Below are 20,018 nucleotides of genomic sequence, written 5' to 3'. Positions count from 1 at the left end.
TATGGAACTATTTGACACTCTTATTTTTAAGCGACAAACCTGAAATGAAAACTCCATTAACGGATGATAACAAGGCAATTGTGAGTTATTTAGCCCATATCTTTGAAAAATTAAATGTATTAAATAAACAACTTCAAGGAGCAAATAAAACATATGTCGATGCAAAAGGAAGATATTTGGTTTTATTATCTTTGTTGAATTATGTCAGGCATATACTATTAATCACAAAAATTTTGAAAAGTTTTATTGGCTCCAAAAATGTGACCGGACTACCGCTATACTTGTTATTAGTGATCATCTGAAAATTTTATCGGCTGATTTAAACGATTTTCTAACTTAAAACAAATTTATTTCCCAACTTGGATGATGTAGCCAATGCTTGTGGATTTGGCTGATATTTCAAATATACAGTAAAAAGAAGAACTCGCAGAAATGCAAAATGATGAGTCAATTAAAATTTTATTTAATATAAAAGCAGCGATGACATAGCTTTGTGAGGAAACCAGAATCAGATATCCAAATGCAACAAAATTTGCAAAAGAACTATTGTTAGCGCAAGGAACTTCCTAAATTTAAATAATAAAAATAACTAATACTTAAAATAACATTTAAAAAAATTCACTAAAATGAGTTTGTTCTTGAATTTCAGTTCTCCATGTTTTGAAAGTTCGCTTACCGCGTTTGCTCAGAAAATTTTAGTCATTTCTTCCTAAAAGTTATCATTCAAGTTTCTTTCGTGAATTTTTAAATATTAAAAATAATGCTAGGGGGAGCTTAAGAATTTTAGAGAGGATTAGGTGGGGCATAGCACAAAAAAGGTTGGGAAACACTGTTCTAGATCCAGAAAAAAGCGCTACCGATAGTGAAGAAAGTGACAAAGAAGTTACTGAAAATGAGAAAATTTCGATTGACAAGTTAGTCGGAATTCTTGAAATAGCAGTTACAGGAGTTCAGCAATGTAACTAAACAAGAGATTATGTCTGTCTACAGAATTAAAGAAAAAGTATTAGCACAAAAAAGAAGCAAAATACATTTAATAAGGTAAACAAATAAATATTAAGCTTTTTTTGTAAATTTTGATATTTTTTAGATCATAAACACTTCATTATTTCATAAATCACGAGTTCATATTTTTAATTTTATAATTTCTACATGCCATCTTACTAGGTTTAAAAGGATGATCTATTATTTGGAAAAATCCCAAATCCGGAATCGCCGAAGTCCCGATGAGTCCGGATTTCGGACTTTGTACTGTATATATAAAATACAATGAAATAAGCAATATCCTTTAAGACAAATATTAGTTATCCTAATAAATAAATTAACCAACTTCCCGTTGCAAAATCTTAAGAATTCAAATGGTATAATGGAAGTTAAGAACTTTGTTTCCTAAAAAATCATGCAAAACGTTTTATATAATTAAAACTATATATATATATATATAACTAAAATATAATTTTAAAAAATTACAAAATAAGCAATAAATCTCATATTTTCAAGATAAAACAGTCAGCAGTCCAGTATGCAAAGCAATGGATGAAAAACTGTTACCAACACCACATTTCTAAAAGAATGAAACTATCATAGCAATAACCAATCAAAATTTTGCTTTCTGAATGACATAATTCAAAATATGCAGACCTCTTTGCCATTAGCTAATAAAGAGAGAAAGAAAGAGGAGGAAAGGAAAAAAAAAGAAATTCTCTCTGTTGTACCTCGCAAGACACAAGCGCATCAGAATAAGAACAGTGTAATGTGCGTGCTGCGTGTCCAAAAATCGAAAGAACGAAAGCTGCATTTTATTCCACATTTTCAACAGTCAGCAGTCTAGTATACAAAGCACTGAATGAAAAACTGTTGCCATAATCACATTTCTAAAAGAATGAAACTATTCAAAATGATGCGATTTCATCAAAAAAAATAACATAAAATCTGATTCGAATTTTGAAAAACTCGCTTCGAGGTGCGCTGGCTCTTGTCTAGATACACCTATGTACCAAATTTCGTATCCCTTGGTCTAATTGCTTACGCGCAGCACGAACAAAAGACACAGAGACAGACTCTTTCTTTTATTATATGTAGAGATAATTAGAAACATACGAAAACTTCCTTTCGCAGGATCCCAATTAAGAAAAAATGATATTAACAGTTGATTAACTAAAATGTCTGCACAAAATTTCATTTACATACTGTGCATATTCATATTGTTCGTGGAAATTATTTGCTCGATGCTATACCTCTTGTCTTAACACTTAAAGGGGAAATACTTCGTCTCATCATTTCTAGCAAACAAATTGATTTCTGTTTCAGCCGAAAAAATCGCAGACGAAAACGTCGTCGGAGAATAGAAAGCAAAGAGAAGACGTCGCAGTTCTGAAACATCGTGGTACAAAATATCTTCGTCGAAAATAAAGCGGTTAAAAAATTTCGCAGTTTAAACACAGCGTCGTCGAAAATATCGCGGTAAAAAATAAAGTACCTACAAGTTATCGCATGACTATAACATCGCACACATGCGTTTCTCAGGTTTTAAACGCTGTAAATGCATTTTCGAATGATTTGGTATCGCAAGGAGGAAAGAGAATGAAAATGATAACGACACTTTAATAAAAAACGGAAAGAAAAGAAGATATAATTTTCGCTAAAACAATTATTAATTTTCTTTTCATTTTCAGGTTTTAAATGCTTAAGTTTCCTTTTTTAATTTTTCAGCAAAAAGTTATTAATTCATTCAAAAATGAGAAATGTAGAAGCAAAAACATCCCTCTTTCCTTCTTGCGCTCCCAAATCATTATGCGAAAAATGCACTTGCTTTTAAAACCTGAAAAACGCAAGTGTGCGATGCTATCGTCACGCGATGATTTGTAGGTACTTTATTTTTTATCGCCATGTTTTTGTCGACGATGTTTTTAAACTGCGAAGTTTTTCAATCGATTTGTTTTCGACCAAGATATTTTGTACCATGGTGTTTTAGAACTGCGACGTTTTCTCTTTGCTTTCTTTTCTCCCACGATGTTTTGTGCTATGACGTTTTCGATTTACGTCTTGCGGACACCTGATTTTGCCATGTGCATCAGAAAGTTTATCATGTAAGATTGCGTAAATTTACTCCAGAAAGTGACAGGCAGATATGCACCGTCACTGATGCTGCGACTTCAGTTTCTCACTCCAAAGGGGAATTTGTCCTGAAGGACTATTAATTTCGTTTTGGCGTTTTGCTTTGATTTACTATAAATGTCGGTTCACTTTTCAAATTGTTGCCACCAAATATTACAGCCCTGCGTTATAATTAAAGAAATTAAACAATGAAGAATCTCCATAAATGTATTTGTTTCTGACATTGTGATAAAACAACGGTATATAGAACCGTCCAACTTTGAATAACGTAATTTTCCATCGAATATGGTCATTTGGAAGCCCTAACTGGAATTCGAAATTGATTTTATTATCGATTTTATATTTTGTAAAACGGTAAAGAATTTTGATTAACAAACTCAACGATTCCAAAGCGAGCCATGACAAAACTGTACGCGAGGGGGATATTTTTATCTCCAGCCCGCGAGACTGTGTATCGGAAATTTTACAGATACGCTCATTGTAAAATTATTTTGCGATATTGCTCTTGAACTGAATTTTATGATTCAAGTGCGAAGAACATGATATTTAATAAATAAAGGTAACACACAAAATGTTAAGAAAAACGCCGCTTTGGATGTAATTTAAACCTTTCAGATTTTTTTTTTTTTTTTTTTTTTTTTTTTTTTTTTTTTTTGTTTTGTTAAGTATTTATTCAAATGCAAGGCACATGTGGTTTAAATAAACGTATTTTAATTGAGGAATTTTATACAGTTCAATTTTTTTAAACATGTAACTTACTTGAGCCCAGAACCTTTTGGGACAGAGAAACTTTTGGGAAACTTCTGGGAACGTTATATAATCAAATCAGTATTGCTGAATTTTTTCCCTAAATAGGAAAATAATCTGCAGTTAAAATTACCTATGTTAAAAGTAGCAGAGTTATATATTGTTTAAAAAATAACTCGTTATATTATATTTGTTAGAAATTTCATGTTCCTGCGAGGATGCATGTGCGCAAATGCCACTTATGCGGAAGTGCCATTCGCACCAAGTGTCACATCAGCATCTGAACGAAGTTTAAGTAGCGAATTTAATTATCTCTGGAAGATATGTTCACATTATTCTCAACTAGTCGGAACCAGTACTACATTAATTCATCTACAAGGCAGTTACCTCAACATGTTTGAACTTTGGGAATAAACTTGCTTTAGATAAAATAATGAAAATAATTTTATCATTTTTCACGAAATTGCCGTTAAATATTTATTGTTACGGAAACGCCCTCTATGTCCCTACGACTAGTTTTCTAGATCAAAAATGTTTTAATAATGTAACAAATAACAAGTGAATCCCGCTGTAAGAGCTTCAAAGGACCGAAATTATGGTTCACTGTATCCGTACTGATAAAAAATATATATATTATATCACAAAAGTATAAACCTGTGAAGGTTCTCAAGCGCTTAAGGGATCATTTGCGACTATATAAACTTCTAAAGTTTTTATGATTTTAGATCGCGTAGTGAATGGACAGATTATGCATAAATTTTGATAACTATTGGTTTCTCTGAAACGTTGTAGTTATTTGATTATTTGAAAGCAGGAGACATGAAAAATTAGCACTGCCCTCGCCGGGACTCGAACCATGGACCTCTCGAATTCGCGTCGAGCGTGTCGACCACTACACCACGAAAGCATGCTAAGAAGGCGGGAGAAAAAACCTTATATATTCCCCCTTTTAGAGGGCAACTGGAGTTTTAGGGGACCTAGTCGCCAAATTCACCACCTGTTTTAGTTCGGGCGCCACTGTAGAACTGCCAATTCGAAGCAGGAGAGATGGAACATAAGCAATGTCGTCGCCGGGAATCGAAGCACGGGCCTTTCGAATACTCGCCGAGCGTGCTGAACATTACACCACGAAGGCTACTAAGAAGACAGGAGAAATGCGTTATAAAGTCATGACGCATTTTTCTTATGTTCTTCGGAAGCCTGTTATTTATAAAAGGAGAAATGAGCATTCGATAGTATATTGCCCCATTTTGTTCAATAAATATTTCATTTCTTTTACAATAATGAGCTTTTCTAATCCTCATTAATGAGCCCAGAACCTTTGAACAAAGGGGCTAATTTACGGCTTCGTCTGAATTGAATGTTACACTACGAAAAACGTTTTGCAGAAAGCGAAGCAAGTGAAAATCTTAGAGCACAAGATCAAGCGAATATCATGCGCGTGGCAACACTTTTCACGCAAAATCCAATAATTTTTGTCAGATTATTATTAAACTTGTGTGTGGTCTCGCGTTATCGGCATGGAATGCAGTTTCTATATGATTAATGAGCTCTGGAAGTTTCTGGAATATAGATTTCGTTGAAACTGTCCAATTAGTGATAGCAAACATTCGAAATGATTTTTTCGCTCGTGGGTAGAAGCTTGGAACCAAGACCACACACAGGTTTGATCACTAACAAAAATTATTGGAGTATGGATGAAAAGTGTTGCCACGTGTAACATACTCGCATGATCTTGTGCCCTGAGATTTTCACTTGTTTCTCTCTCTTCAAAATTTCTTACGCGGTATACCATTCAAATCAAACGAGACTGCAAATCAGCCCCTTGTTCGGCATGCCTTATATTTAAAGAAATTAAATAATCTGCACAAATGCATGCACGTGTCTCGCACTGTGATAAAACAACGGTACGTAGAGCCATTCAATTTTGAATAACGTAATCCTCCTCCGAATGTGGGAATCTGGAAGACCGAATTTGGAATTTGTTTTATTATCCATTTCATACTTTGTAAAATTTTAACGAATGTTTGATTAACAAATTCGAGGATTTCAAAGTGAGCCATGGCAACGTTATACAGAAAAAAAACATTTTTTTATCTCCAGCGCCTGAGGCTGTGTATCGGAAATTTTAAAGATATGCTCATCTCCCGCCTTATAATAATAATTTTCTTAGCATGCATTTGTGGTGTGGTGGTCTGCACTCTAGGCGCGTATTCCAGAGATCCGTGGTTCGATTCCCGGCTAGGGCGTTGCTCATTTTTCATCTCTCCTGCTGTAAAAATAATTTAATGACTGTACAGTGGCGCCCGAACTAAAAGAGTGGTGGATGATGGTTCTCCATACCCAGGATTTGGCGATTGGGTCCCTTAAAAACCTTAATCGCCCTTTAAAAGGGGAGTGTATAAAGTATTTCTCTCGCCTTCTTAGCATACCTTCGTGGTGTGGTGGTCTGCACGCTGAGCGCATATTCCAGAGAAGCGTGGTTCGATTCCCGGCGAAGGTGTTACTCATTTTTCATGACTCTTGCTCCAAAAGAAAATTCGAGCCCATCAGCGGCCAAGAGGTAAAGTCGCTGAACACTGGTAGTTCGGTCCGAGGTTCGAATGCCGCGAACGGGCTGGCTGCATGGGCTGTTTCGTGGTTCTCCCCGTTGTAACGTGTATACGAGCTAGTTTGCCTTAGAAAGTCCTCCACGAAGGCATTCCTCCCCTTTGGCAGATAGCCCTAGCGTGCTTTGCCATAATTAAGTACACATAAAAAAATCGTAATGTTCCTACAAGCTTTTCGCAGATAAAGCCAAATTCTTTTGTTAATGAGGAATTACGAAGCTCCTTAAAAGAAAGCAAACAGTTATCGAGCAAAAAGCACAGCACAATATACTATTACTGCTCATTGTTCCTTATACAAATAAGGGACCTTTGAAGAACACAGAAAAAATTGCGTCATGACTTTTGAGGCAACCCAATTTTTGAAATTCCTATTGTACTTCACTTTTTATATAATCTTATGCTGAAAAAACGTTTCTTTCCTTTATGGAATTGTTTTCTCTAGCATTTTTAATTTATTTTCTTTCAGCGACGAAAACGACGGCTTCTTCATGAGCGGTTTTCCAGCCCCATCCGCTGCTAAAAAACCACTGCCTTCGGATGCTTTGTACGAGGAGAAGTCAATAACTCAACTGTACGAGGCATCTACGCAAGAAAAGATTGTAATTGACGTAAGCAGCCCCCATTTTTATCTTGTAGACTTCCAGGAAGCCATTCAGGGTTGTTAATTTTACTTTCAGACAGAAGTATTTATTGAGTTTTAGAGATTTTTTCGTCATCCGGCGCTAGATTTTGAATGCTTTCAAAATTTCTTTTTATTTTAGATGGAAGGTTTTGACAAAATGGCCTGTCTACTCCCTCAACGATCGGCTACTATAATTTATGCACTACAGCCGGTGAAGGTAAGTTCCTAGCTTTCTGTATTCTGTGAAAATTTCAAATGCGATTTTATGTCAGAATATTATTATCATTATTATCATTAAACGCATTATTTAAAAACGGCTTTTTACTACTATCATTGCATGAGAACGTCCTTGTCAACTAATACACGGGTACAAAACTCCACGTACTCTGGAAACTGTCCACGCTACAACTCGCGATGCACTCGACGATACACTAGAGTACAACTCCCGACTCGGTTCGGTCGTTCTCGGAGCTCAATACACTCTAAGATAAAACTCGACGATGCAGTAACTCGCGATACACTCTCTCGATGCACTGGACGACCAACTCGGCACTAGATTTAGAGACACTTGCTCATTTGACTGACTATCCACTCGCTAGACGAGACACTAACTAACTGACTATCAACTCGATGGTCTCTCACTCGCTCGCTCTGCGTACCAGCAGGGTTTATCTAGCTTTTGGGTTCTGTTCGAGAACATTCTGAGTTAAACGAGTAAGAATTCGTTCCAGATGGTTCTCCATTCGTCTATGGCATATTACCAATTTTGTCGCCAAACGGGCGATTTCTTGCCAAATGTGGCAACCTTGCCTTTTCTTGCCATTTTCTGGCAATCCTAAACCTGCTTTGCGGGGAAGCTAACCCACCGCGCCTGGACATTTCGGAACAATATAGAGTCATTTGCGAAAGTTTAACACCGGTATCCGTTTCCCTGTGTTAACAGAATGCGTGATTTTCGTTCATGATTGCGTTGATTGCATCAGACTCTTTCGGCTGCTATAAATATAACGTCCCTGTCTCGTTAATCAGTAGTTCGTTATTGGATTTTGTGTACACAGTGCTGTTGTATAATTATTGTAATGGGTAAAACACCTTCACTTTCTGTTGAAAACGGATGAAAATGGTGGTCCTGCATGAAGTTGGCTTTTCTGAACGTGAAATAAATTAAGGTAAATCTCAGCAAGACAGTTGTGCATCAATCCATCAGTAAATTGAAAATTTAGGGAAGTTACACGGATCTTAAAAGAAACGGTCTCTCAAGAAAAACTTGTGCACGTGATGATCAGGATGGTCACTCGACGTCCAACAACCTCCTGCAATAACATTAGAGCTGCTCTGGCTGCAAAGGGTACCAACACTAGTTCGAGTACTATTTCAAGACGTTTGACAGTGTAGAGCAATTTTCTGCACATGCTAAATGTATTCGCCGCCCATTTGGAAAAAGATGTGGTTATAAATGTACGGTTCCAACAGTGAAACACCCTCCAAGCCAGATGATATGGGGTGCAAAGTCTGCGTCTGGTATTACTGCTGTATATTTCCTAACACCTAAAACCACGATGAACGGCAATCGGTACCTTAATTTGTCACATAACAAGTTGAAGAGTCGCATGGATGTTCACAGATGTTCCGTTTTCATGCATGATGGGGCTCCGTTCCACAGGGCAAGGATTGTTAAGGATTATCTGAGGGCTACTCAAATCCAAATGCTTGGTAATGTAACAACCCAGATTTGAATCCCATAGAGAGTCTGTGGTGTATTGTGAAAAATAAAGTCGCGGAGAAGCTACCAATCCTGTGTTTCAGAACTTATTGGAAGCAATAAAGCATGTGTGGTGCACAGAGATTTCTCAAGCTAACTGCCAGTCTCTTGTTCATAGCACGCCTAAAAAGATTGTAGCAGTGCTAAAAAGTAAAGGAGGTCGACAAAATACTGACTCTGCTTCAATATCCTTGTAAGTCTATTTTGTTCATTTATAACGTACTAGAAAGCCTGACGGTCATGCGCAATGACCGCTGTTGTAGATATTATAAATTGTAATTAAAATGATTTGTGCAAATGTGTCTGCTAATTTAAACTGAATTACCCAGGGCAGGCGGCGAGGACGCCTATTTGCTTACTGCCCAAGGGGTTTTCACTTTCTACTTGCTTAATTGCTTAAAGTAGAGTGCAATGAAGGAAACCACTAGCGGTACATTTCTTAAGAGGCCACCGCTAGCGCAATCAATATAGGTGATTTAAATAATGAAATGTTAATTCATATGTCAAAGATATTTTTGTACACAACATTTCTTGTGCAGATCTTTCCATCATTTTTAATCTGCTCGCCTTGCAGAGGACCATCCATTATTTTTAATTTTGCGTCCGTTCTTTCACGAACTCTTGAACAGGCAACATAAAGTTGACCGTGTCCAAATGCAGGTAAAAAAATGCCAATAAGCTTAAGCGTTTGGCCTGAGACTTATGGATGGTCATAGCAAAGGCAAGTTTTACAGGAAATTGTGTAGGTCTCATTTGAAACAGCAACCCTGTGCAATGGCAACTTCACTCCATTGGCTAGTGCAGTTACGCAAGCAATCCATAAACTATCGGCGAGAAACAGACACTTAAGCCGCATATAATAATTTTTTTTTTCATTTTATTTGTTTTTACATCGTTGTCGGTTTTTGTCGGTTGCATATTTCCCAATTCTATTATATATAGATGTTAAATTTATTTGTTAAATGTCAAATGCACTTGCTTTTGTATTTTTAATTTTAGCTTAGCTTTCTCATAATATTCGTCACACACTGTACTGCACGGGGAATAAAACAATTTACACTTATGCAAGCAACCAATAAACTATCGGCGACAAACACTTAAGCCACATATATATAAGATAACCGTTATTTATTTCATCAGTTTTAACTTTCACGAAATTAACCGTAATACTTCCGCTTTCAGTTTCTTGGGAAGCCTTCACTTTAATTCGCGGAGTGTTGATGTCATTTTGCAACTGTGAAAATGGACAATCATTAACATAGTGTTTGTGCAAATTATTACCTATCTTGGCGTATATACGAGTAATATGTGGTAAATCATCGACCAACTAATAAGTCACATGGTTGCGTTACATCTCCTACAATTAGAACTGTAATGTCCTTTCCTTCCACATTATGAATCTCTAAATTAACAGTTACTTTTCCTATGTTCTAGCGGCTGGTTTACTCTGGTTTCCAAAGACAAATAATTCTTCCACATCAGGTTTTATAGTAAGATTCAGTTTCCTAGCAACAGATTGTTTCAATCGACACGAAATAGAACCCGCAAGAATTGTAAGAATTGGAGGCTCCCGTCAGCCCACCTGGACACGAGTGTCTCCATAGCTCAAAAGAAGAGGCGCATACGAGGGCAGCCAGTAACCCAGCCACAACAAACAAATATACTAAATCAAAAATAGGTAAGCACATCTAACACAAAATTACAGACCAACAAACAAACAATAAAAAATCCATAAACACAAATTCATAACATTGATTACCACAAAGTTTATTTTCCTGCAGATTAAATCGGTTTAAATAGAACGGAAACCTACCACGTCCAGTTAAAACCTGATTAACATCAATATTGTTCATACATTTCATTTAATTGATTTTAATTAGTTCCATAAATCCTTTGTTTTTTGTTTTTAGGTGAAGAGAACCACTGTATTTTCCATTTGTTATCGTAAAATGTTTTCATTCTTCGAACAGTAATTCTCTTCGAACCTCTTACTTCAATATCCATTGCACTGACATTTGAGACCGCCTACTTGGACAGACTGTCGGCCCTCTCATTACCGATAAAGCCTGTATGGGCTTTAACCCAACGTAGCTTAATATTTAAATATGAACTCAAAGTTTCTAAATGACTCTTAATTTCGACAATTAATGGATTGAAATTGTCTGAGCGGGAGAGCGCATGGAGAAGTGACAGGCAGTCAGTGTAAATATTTACAGACGTGGGTATAAACAAGGTATTTTTAATCCATAATAAGGCTTGTTTGAACGCTTCACTTTCTGCTTGGAAAACTGAATTATATATGTTCAACTTGAACATTCTACACTCATGTCCATAAATTAAGGATAATGCAAAATCAGGCAAAGGAAGAGTTAGAAGCAAAACAAATTTGACTTATTTGTAAAGCTTATTTATTAAACAAAAGGTAAAGAGCAAATAAAGATGCTATATGTTTGTTATTATTAAAAAAATTAGCGATTTTTTCTCCCTAGAGCAAATTACAAAAAACACCTATTTACAAAAAACCAATATTACATGGTTGGTATGATTGTTAATACATTGTATGTCTCCCAGACGATGCAATACAGTCCGTACAACGCCTAGGCATGCTGAGTATCAAATTATCGATCTGATATTGGGGGATATTACACCACTCAAAAAGCAATGCTCTCCGAAGTTCCGGTAGACATGTAGGAGGAGGTTGACGGGCTGCAACTCATCGGCCAAGCATATCCCACACGTGCTCTACTGGATTCAACTCCGGTGAGAATGCTGGCCAGTCCATACGGGTGATATCCTCCGATTGAAGGCATTCGCTTACAATGTTTGCATGGTGTGGACGGGCGTTGTCATCCATAGACACAAATTGTGCGCCCATGGCGCCCCGAAACAAACGTGCATGTTGTTCCAGAATGACGTCCCGATAGATTTGGCTTGTCATGGTTCCAATTTGAACATGCAAGTCAGTTCTGGAACCCAGAATAATTCCACCGTAACGGTGTCGTTCAATGATGTTTTCTTGGTGGTAACGGGTACCTGGAGCTCTCTATATGAAAGTCCGGCGAGAATCAGACTGCAAGCTAAACCTGGACTCGTCGGAAAACATCATGCAAGCCCACTCTTGCGGTGTCCACAATGCATGCTCTCTACTCCAGGTTAACCGCAGGCGACAGTGAGTTGCAGTAAGTGGAACGCATCTGACAGGTCTACGAGCATATAGACCAATCTGCCCTAAGCGTCTGTACACGGTCTGCCTTTAAATTGTCGTACCATTGGCTGAAGAGAGCTGACGAGACAGGTCTGAGGCTGTGCTCCGCCTGTTTCTTTTGGCAGTAACTGCCAAATAGCGGTCCTCATTCGGCGTTGTAACTCTGGGGCGACCCGTGCTGTAACGCCTACTCACATTACCATCATCTTGGAATCGTTGCCAAAGCCTGGAGATGACACTCTGAGCAATTCCAAGTTCGTCTGATACTTCGAGTTGCGTACGCCCACATTCCAGACGGCTAATTCTACCACGTAAAAAATCATCCAAATGCGTCCTTTGTGTCATAACTATTCGGTTATTGCCCTGAAATGCTTATAAAGCGCCTGGGAACAATTTTACTTCTTTGCCTTTATTCCTTATATATCACTCTCTTACAATCTCGTCATTGTGACATACCATCGGTGTCATCAGGTTACTTCTTGAAATTTGCATATGATTCTTGAAGATGTGTGTAGTGATTTTACTGGTGATATATTTATTTTAGAGTTCGATTTCTGCGTAACTCCGAATTATCCTTAATTTATGGACATGAGTGTATAATCCACCTCAGTTCCATAGTAAAAAACAACAAAGGAAGCTCCTGCGCTCCCTCCGACCCCAGAACCAACTGTATAAATATCAAACACATCAACAGTTGGATTACTTTTATCAAAAAAAGTAGTCCAACTAGAACTTGTATCTATGATTGCAGTAATTTCTTCTCCATTATTGATGCGAGCATACTTTAAATATACAGTTGGTGAAACACCTGAATTCTGGTTCACGGATAAATTATTTTGAACATTTGTCAAGTCTAAACTCTTAGACGTACACTTTTTATAAGTATGACCCCTTTTCATTACATTTCCTGAAAATAATTTATTTTTTTGGTTGAGGACAATCCGTCGCTATATGTCCATAATTACATTTGAAACATTTTGGCTCATCCGTTTCATTGCGGATACCAGAATTATATTCCCTTTTCCTATCTTCTATTTTATAAAATTTATCTCTCAAATTGTATTTATTATCAAAACTGTTTTTAAAACCCACTTTGAAATTACAATCTGTCTGCATAGAATCGTTAACATTTCTGGGTCTTGAATACTGATTATAGGATCCTTCATAAAATTTAGAATCAAATTTAGGCTTAGAATCATGCCTAAAGGTTTTATTTTCTACTTCAAGTAGAAAATAAAACCTTTAGGCTTTATTTTCTACTAAAGTACTCTATAAGTACTTTTAAAGATAAAGTACTTTTAAAGATTTTCTACTAAAGTACTCTATAAGTACTTTTAAAGATAAAAGTACTCTATAAGTACTTTTATCCCTGCCCGAATATTTTCATATTCATACAGTTTTTCAGCCAACTCTTCAGGATTAATGAATTTAGACCAATCGTCAATGAAATGATCTCGTATAGCAGCGGGGGACTCTTTTCTTTAATTGACCCGTAATAATAAGCTGTTTTAAAGAGTTAAAATCTGTTACATTTAATCCAGCAAGCCACTCTTAAAAATAATTTTTTAATTCATGTGTGAAGTCCATCCACTTATTGCGCAATGTTTTAATATGGGTTACAGCTAATATAAAAGAAGTAATAGATGATACAGAAAAAAAATTGATGGCGTAGCAAATTATTTATATTAATTAGCATTTATTATGAAATAGAAAAACTGGCTCTGGTTATTTCTAAGAAACAGTGTAGCTTCGGCAAGTTCTTTGTTGGAAGGCCACAGATCCGATATGATAAACTTCAGAGCTGAGAAGAATCATTCGACACTAACTTGAGTAGGAGGAAGAGCTGTTACTGTTAGGGCTACTTTTAACTTTTCAGGATAGATTTTTATAAGTTCTAAAAGAGCTGTTTTATTAGCGCAATCAAATTTCTCTAGTTCTTCAAAGGCCGTGTATAAATCTTGTTTCTATTTTTACTTCCTTGTACGAAGTAAAAAGGAAGTATTGTAATCGCGAAAAGTTTCAGGTATCATATTTCAACGAAAATATCTATTTTGACCGCTATCGAATGCAATTTAACGATTTTTTTTGCATGATATCTGTACGTAAGGATAGAATAAAAGACTCTTTTCCTCCAAAAATATTACAAAACTGCTTTAAAATGAATTATGAAGAGAATTTTTCGTGGCGTCTGTACGAACGTATGTACCTACGTACGTACGTACGTATCTCGCATAACTCAAAACCGCGTAGCCGCAGAACGTTGAAATTTTGTATATAGGACTGCTATAACATGTAGATGTGCACCTCGTATTTTGGTTGCAATCGGCCGCACCAAACATATATAAATATATTTATATATATATATATATATCCACTCTGTTACCCGGCTCAGTGATCTCACTTTCTTTACTAATTGTATTTAATTGTTGTAAGTTGTACATTTTTGCTTTAAAAAAGATTAAATTATGTTGTTCTCATTTTTCAGTAAAGTTGTTTACGCCTTTCGTATATCTGGAAGCAATAATTGTACAATTCTCAAGAATTTAAAAGCTCTTTAAGTGCGGCTAAGCCTTAAGTTTTAAATAACATGGAGGACATATGTAGTTCATCACTGGAAGAGTATAATAGAGACTCGATTGCAATGTCTACAGTTTGACTGTCCTGATTCGAATTCTCCAATTGTTCTGAGAATAATTTCATTCGTAATGAAAGTTCATAGATGGCTTTCTTTGCCTTTTTAATTTGTTCGTCATCCAAGAAAATTCGATGTTTCGGATCTTTGTATATTAAATCCAGCTAGATCTCGTTGTCTAGCAAACTAGTTTCTCTTTTTTTCGTTGAAGAAATGATTCCAGCCTGCAATAAACCTTCCATTTCAAAAAGAACAAACATCCCATTCTTCCATTCTCGCCTTCTGTTAATTCTTCAGATTGTAGCTTTTTTGTGGCTGTGTACAGAGTTGAAAGAAGAGTTTCCAATTCTGCAAGATCATTCCACAGTCTTTCTGTTAGTGAAACATTAGGGTTATCTACATCTTCTAAGAACGTTCTTAAGTCTAACAACCTCTTTATCATCAAATATGTACTTCCTTATCGCGTTGCTTGATCAATAATTGCTCCTTTTCCTGCTCGCTTTCTAAGAATGACATGCATTTTGGGAGTTCTTGCCATTATTGTTGCTTACCTAAATTTACCAGTGAGATTTGTAACTAAATGACTCAGTTTAACCACGTATGGCAAATATCACATCCATCCTCCTACCTTATATTTATGTATTAATATGTCAATAAAATGGAAAATAACTCTTTATTAATATATATAATTAATAAATAAAAATAATAACTCAGCTTGTCATTAATTTTTTTCAATTCATTTTAATTTCATGTTAAATTCAAACTGTCCAACAAAAACTGGAGTCGGAGTCGACCTGTTTGTAGCAACTCCAGCTCTGACTCCTTTTACCCCCAAATCTGCCCGACTCCGATTCCACAGCCTTGGTTATTGCAAATTAAATATTTATTATGTTATTAATTTTGCATTATTATAAATGAAATGTTTATTATAACGTTTGATATGTGTGTAAGCAATTTTTTTATTTCATTTTCAGAACAAAACTCGGTATTTTGTATTGGTGAGCACTGAAATACAGCATGGACAACGGATTGTGACTGTCCGTTCTCCACTCAAGGTGTGTTGAAACATTTATGTATTTATGTATTTCTGTTGTCTATGTAGTTCTATGTACTTTTTCTATGTATCTAACTGTTTATTAGTTCATTGAAGGTGTTTTACTCTGAGCAGAAAATTGTCATCGATTTCTAATCAATTTTGTGATAAGCTATCGAGTGCAAATCTTGCACTCACAAGATGTTGATGACGGAACAGCTTTAGTATAACCCACCTTCAAAATTTGGCGAATATTTTTGACGCCAAAGCGCGTCAAATATCGTGTTTTGAAAAATGGTTACCATCAAAATTTCCGATGAAACTGCGTGTTTCAAAAATGGCGACCATCTTGTTTTTACCAGAAATCATGGATAATAGACTCAAAAATCATGAATGGATATAAATTTACGACTATTATCCATGATTTTAAAAGGAACAAAATGTGGGTACTTATCGAAAATCCCGTCGACTACAAGAAACAGCATCAATCGCGCCCCCCCCCCAAAAAAAAGAAAAGAGTTTACTAAAACAAAAATCGTTCTATTCTTATTTTCTTTGAAATTTATTATATTATCATTTATTTATATTTAATTTTTCATTAAAAATTTCCATTATTTTTTATTAAGGAGATATACTGTAAAAGTACCTATTTTCGCTAAGTTTTAATTTTCGCGAGAAAATAAGTCTCGTGAAATACTTTTTTTCGCCTCGAATAATAATAAAAAATCAGAAATTTTTCATTTACCAAATTTCGCGAAGTCACGGATATCTTCATTTTCACGAAAATTACGGCTCTCGAAAAAAAGTGCTTTTACAGTAGCTTTACAGGTCCCAAATTTGAATCTTTTTATTTACTTTTTTTTTTTCCGAAAATGCGTGATGGGGGGGAAGGAGTCTTTACTCAAGAATAATAACTAACACGTGCAATCAAGGAATGTTTAAAGCGTGTTTGAAGAATACTTGTAAAAGCACGTAGTGTGACGTCTTTTATTTAATAGGCAAAAATGTTCGACGGGATTTTCCGTAAGTACCACAAAATGTTAAGGAATGGTTAATGGAAATGATTAAGGTTAAAAGGATGTAATTTTTAAAACAATGCCGAAAACGTTTAGATATTTCTCCCTTAACAAATAATTATGTATTTAAGAATTAATTAACTGTTAATTAAGCTTACTACAGGCGAACCAAGATCTTAACCTAATTGATTTCTCAACCTCACACATTTTGCATCTCCAAATACTACCATTGGACGACTTATAAAGTATTTCTCCCGCCTTCTTGGCATGCCTTCGTGGTGTGGTGGTCTGCACGCTGGGCGCCTATTCTAGAGCTCCGCGGTTCGATTCCAGGTGAAGGCGTTCCTAATTTTTCACATCTCCTGCTTCCAAAAAATACCTAATGTCTCTACAGTGGCGCTTTAACTAAGAAAAGTGTGGTGGATGATGAACCTCCACACCCAGGATTTGGCAATTGGGTCACCTAAAATCCCCAGTCGCTCTATAAAAGGAGTGTATATAAGGTATTTCTCCAGCCTTCTTAGCGTGACTTTGTGGTGTAGTGGTCACCACACTCAGCGCTTGATTGAGAGGTCCGCGGTTCGATTCCCGGCGAAAGCGTTGCATATTTTTCTTCTTGCCGGCCTCCAAAAAATACCTAATGTCTCTACAAACGTCTTGTTACTTACTAACCTACATGGTATCTTACATTTTTTACAACAAACTCTATCCGTCAATAATCCACAATCCATCAAAAATCCTCTCAAATCGTTTCCATTTTCCTTCATTTCTACGAGATTGAATTTTAATTGATAATATATGATATTTTATTCACTTAAAACTACATTCTCACACTGGGAAGCTACACGTCATGGAGATGATTTTTTTCATTCTGCATAGAAGTGTTGGAATTCGGATGCTGCAACTGCATTTAATAGTTCTCAATGTCTCAAAATAACGTCTTTTGAGGTGGATTTTCAATCTTGGGAATAGAAGAAAGTCAACTTACTCCAGTCCAATGTAATCTCCATGCAGAACCGAACTCATCGTAATTCTTGGTTTCACATACCTGACTTTTTTTTCCAAATCTTTCAAAAAAGCTGCTTCACTCATAAAAAAAAAAAAAAAAAAAAAAAAAAAAAAAAAAAAAAAAAAAAAATCGGCAGATCTTCAGTTTGCTCGTTTTTGTTTGTTGTGGTCTTAGTGAGTTTCGTCTGTGCCATTCTTGGCTGTGGCGTTCGTTTTTGAGTGGTACTGGAGGTGGTATTGGAGTAGAACTTTGAGTGGTCCCTAAGGCTCATCACCTGTAATGACACGTTCTGGAAAATGGAGATCGTTTTCAGTCCGCTCCAAAAATCAAGGCATTTGCCAGTTTTGTTATTCTTTTGTTTCTGTGAAAGATTTTTAGAGCAATTTTTGCGCAGATTTGTCTCATCCCCAAGTCATTTGTCAAAATTTAATGAATGTTTGTGTAATTTAAATTCATTTCTTCTTCGATCATTCTAACTACCTATCAACGCAACACAAGAGATCCCGGATCTGCAAACATTTTCCTCAGTTCTTGGAGTTCCTGGCCCTTCCCTGGAAATTCTGTCTTCAACTGTTTCCTTTCCTCCTGAAAACGCCATCAATCGCGTAGAAACCTGGGTGTCTCACAACACATTATCTCGAAAATCTGCTATATAAACTTGTATGGATTTATATTTATTCTGAATAACCATTTAAATTTATGCTTTCTTTCCCATAAGCCTTCTTTTCCCTAATTGTCAATGGCAGAATATTTAAATTTGGTAGCGCGCGTGAAAGAATGCAAATTCTACCATGAGGAGAAACGTTTTAAGTACTGAATTCTAGAAGGGAAAGTTAGAGAGAGTGGTCAAGCACTGTACCTTTGTAGCGTGAGCTTCTGGTTTTGCATTTGATACAGTGAACGGTACTATCTTCTGTAGTAACCATGGCGACAGAATACGCTTTGGCTTTATAAAAGCTTTGTTTTGGATATGGCTTGGTGCTGGTGCCTACAAGGTGACTCCTTGTTGCTAAAACAATCAACTTTATTAACGCAGCCTTTTTATAAAAATCAGAGAAACTGCTATGCGATACTCGAACCTTACAGGACTGTTGGTAACGGCAATGTGGTCTCAGCTAGTTGTGCGCGTAACTGAACATAAGAAAGCCACAGCACATTTCGAGGTTAAGAAATCGGGATTGGTTGACAACGTTGTAAAACGAAAGGTTGTCATAGTCAGTTTCGTAAACGAAACTGATTATGACAAATGATAAATCGGCAGTTAATTCTACAGGGTGATTCTAAATACTTTTACAAATTAAGAGGGGTGATAGTACTCATCCAGATGAGCAATAATTACCATAGAACATAGGGTCGCATCCCACCCTGAGAGGCAGAAAAGAAGAATATTAGGATTCCAATCTGAACTTACAACAGTGTTGGGAGGGCGAATAAACGAGACCAAATGTTGCACAATCAGTTTAGTGACAAACTCACAGAGGGTGCACGAAACGGATAAAACCGAAAACTTCGCGTTCGAGTGTTAAATAGAGCTGAGACTTTGATCGCTAACACTGAAATGCGCGTGTTTGGTTGGCAAGGTCTCAAACTCGCAAACGATTGCAACAAGTTAATTATCTAATCAAGGACTGAATATTATCAACTAACTCCAACGTCCGCTGCATGCCGAGATTAGCATGAAAAGCTCATGCTGCGTTTCGTTTCGGCTGTCAGAACTTCGTGTCACATAGAAGGGCTTTTCAAGTAGAATGAGCGCAGCAGAGTAAGTCCAGGAAGACAGGATAGAAGATGGCTAAGAGAAAAACAACTGCTACCTTGATATCAGAAATAATCAGCAACACAGCCTTCAGGCTATAACGTTGAAGACAGCTTCAAAGCAGAGCACCAGAGTGCATCTCCCGACTCGGTTCGATCGTTCTCAACGTACTCTCGAAGACTACACGCTACAACTCGGGATGCACACGACGATACGCTCGATAGACTCAACGATGCACACTCGACGACCAACTCGACGCTAGACTAGATTAACTTGATAGACTGCGACATACTCGATACACTCGCGATCGACTAAGAGACTCTGACGAGATACACACTCTTCCAAGTACCAGCAGGATTTATATAGCTTTTGGTTGCCAAACCAGTAAAAACTCGTTCCAGAAGGTTCTCCATCCGTCTATGGCATATCTAAATTTATTATTTTAACGCAAGTATTTTAGCAATTGATTAGAAAAACGTACTCGTAAGCATAATGGAAAATTCATTTTTT

The 20,018-nt window shown here is 36.5% G+C and overlaps 1 protein-coding gene across 1 annotated transcript in view; it reads left to right on the top strand.

The window, feature by feature from the left end:
- LOC118194141 (intermembrane lipid transfer protein VPS13A-like) overlaps positions 1-20,018 on the top strand; it is a 483,044-nt gene that overhangs the window by 304,922 nt on the left and 158,104 nt on the right. The window contains exons 46-48 of the mRNA XM_085810380.1: positions 6,940-7,081; positions 7,235-7,312; positions 15,669-15,749. Coding sequence (XP_085666506.1) covers positions 6,940-7,081; positions 7,235-7,312; positions 15,669-15,749 — 301 coding nt within the window. The remainder of the gene's footprint in view (positions 1-6,939; positions 7,082-7,234; positions 7,313-15,668; positions 15,750-20,018) is intronic.

Source organism: Stegodyphus dumicola, chromosome 2, assembly GCF_044657685.1.
Source record: "Stegodyphus dumicola isolate Sdum_Otavi_A_Nest chromosome 2, ASM4465768v1".
Classification (NCBI taxonomy): domain Eukaryota; kingdom Metazoa; phylum Arthropoda; class Arachnida; order Araneae; family Eresidae; genus Stegodyphus; species Stegodyphus dumicola.
The sequence above is the reverse complement of the archived record's forward strand: the minus strand, read 5'-3'. Positions and strand labels throughout refer to the sequence as shown.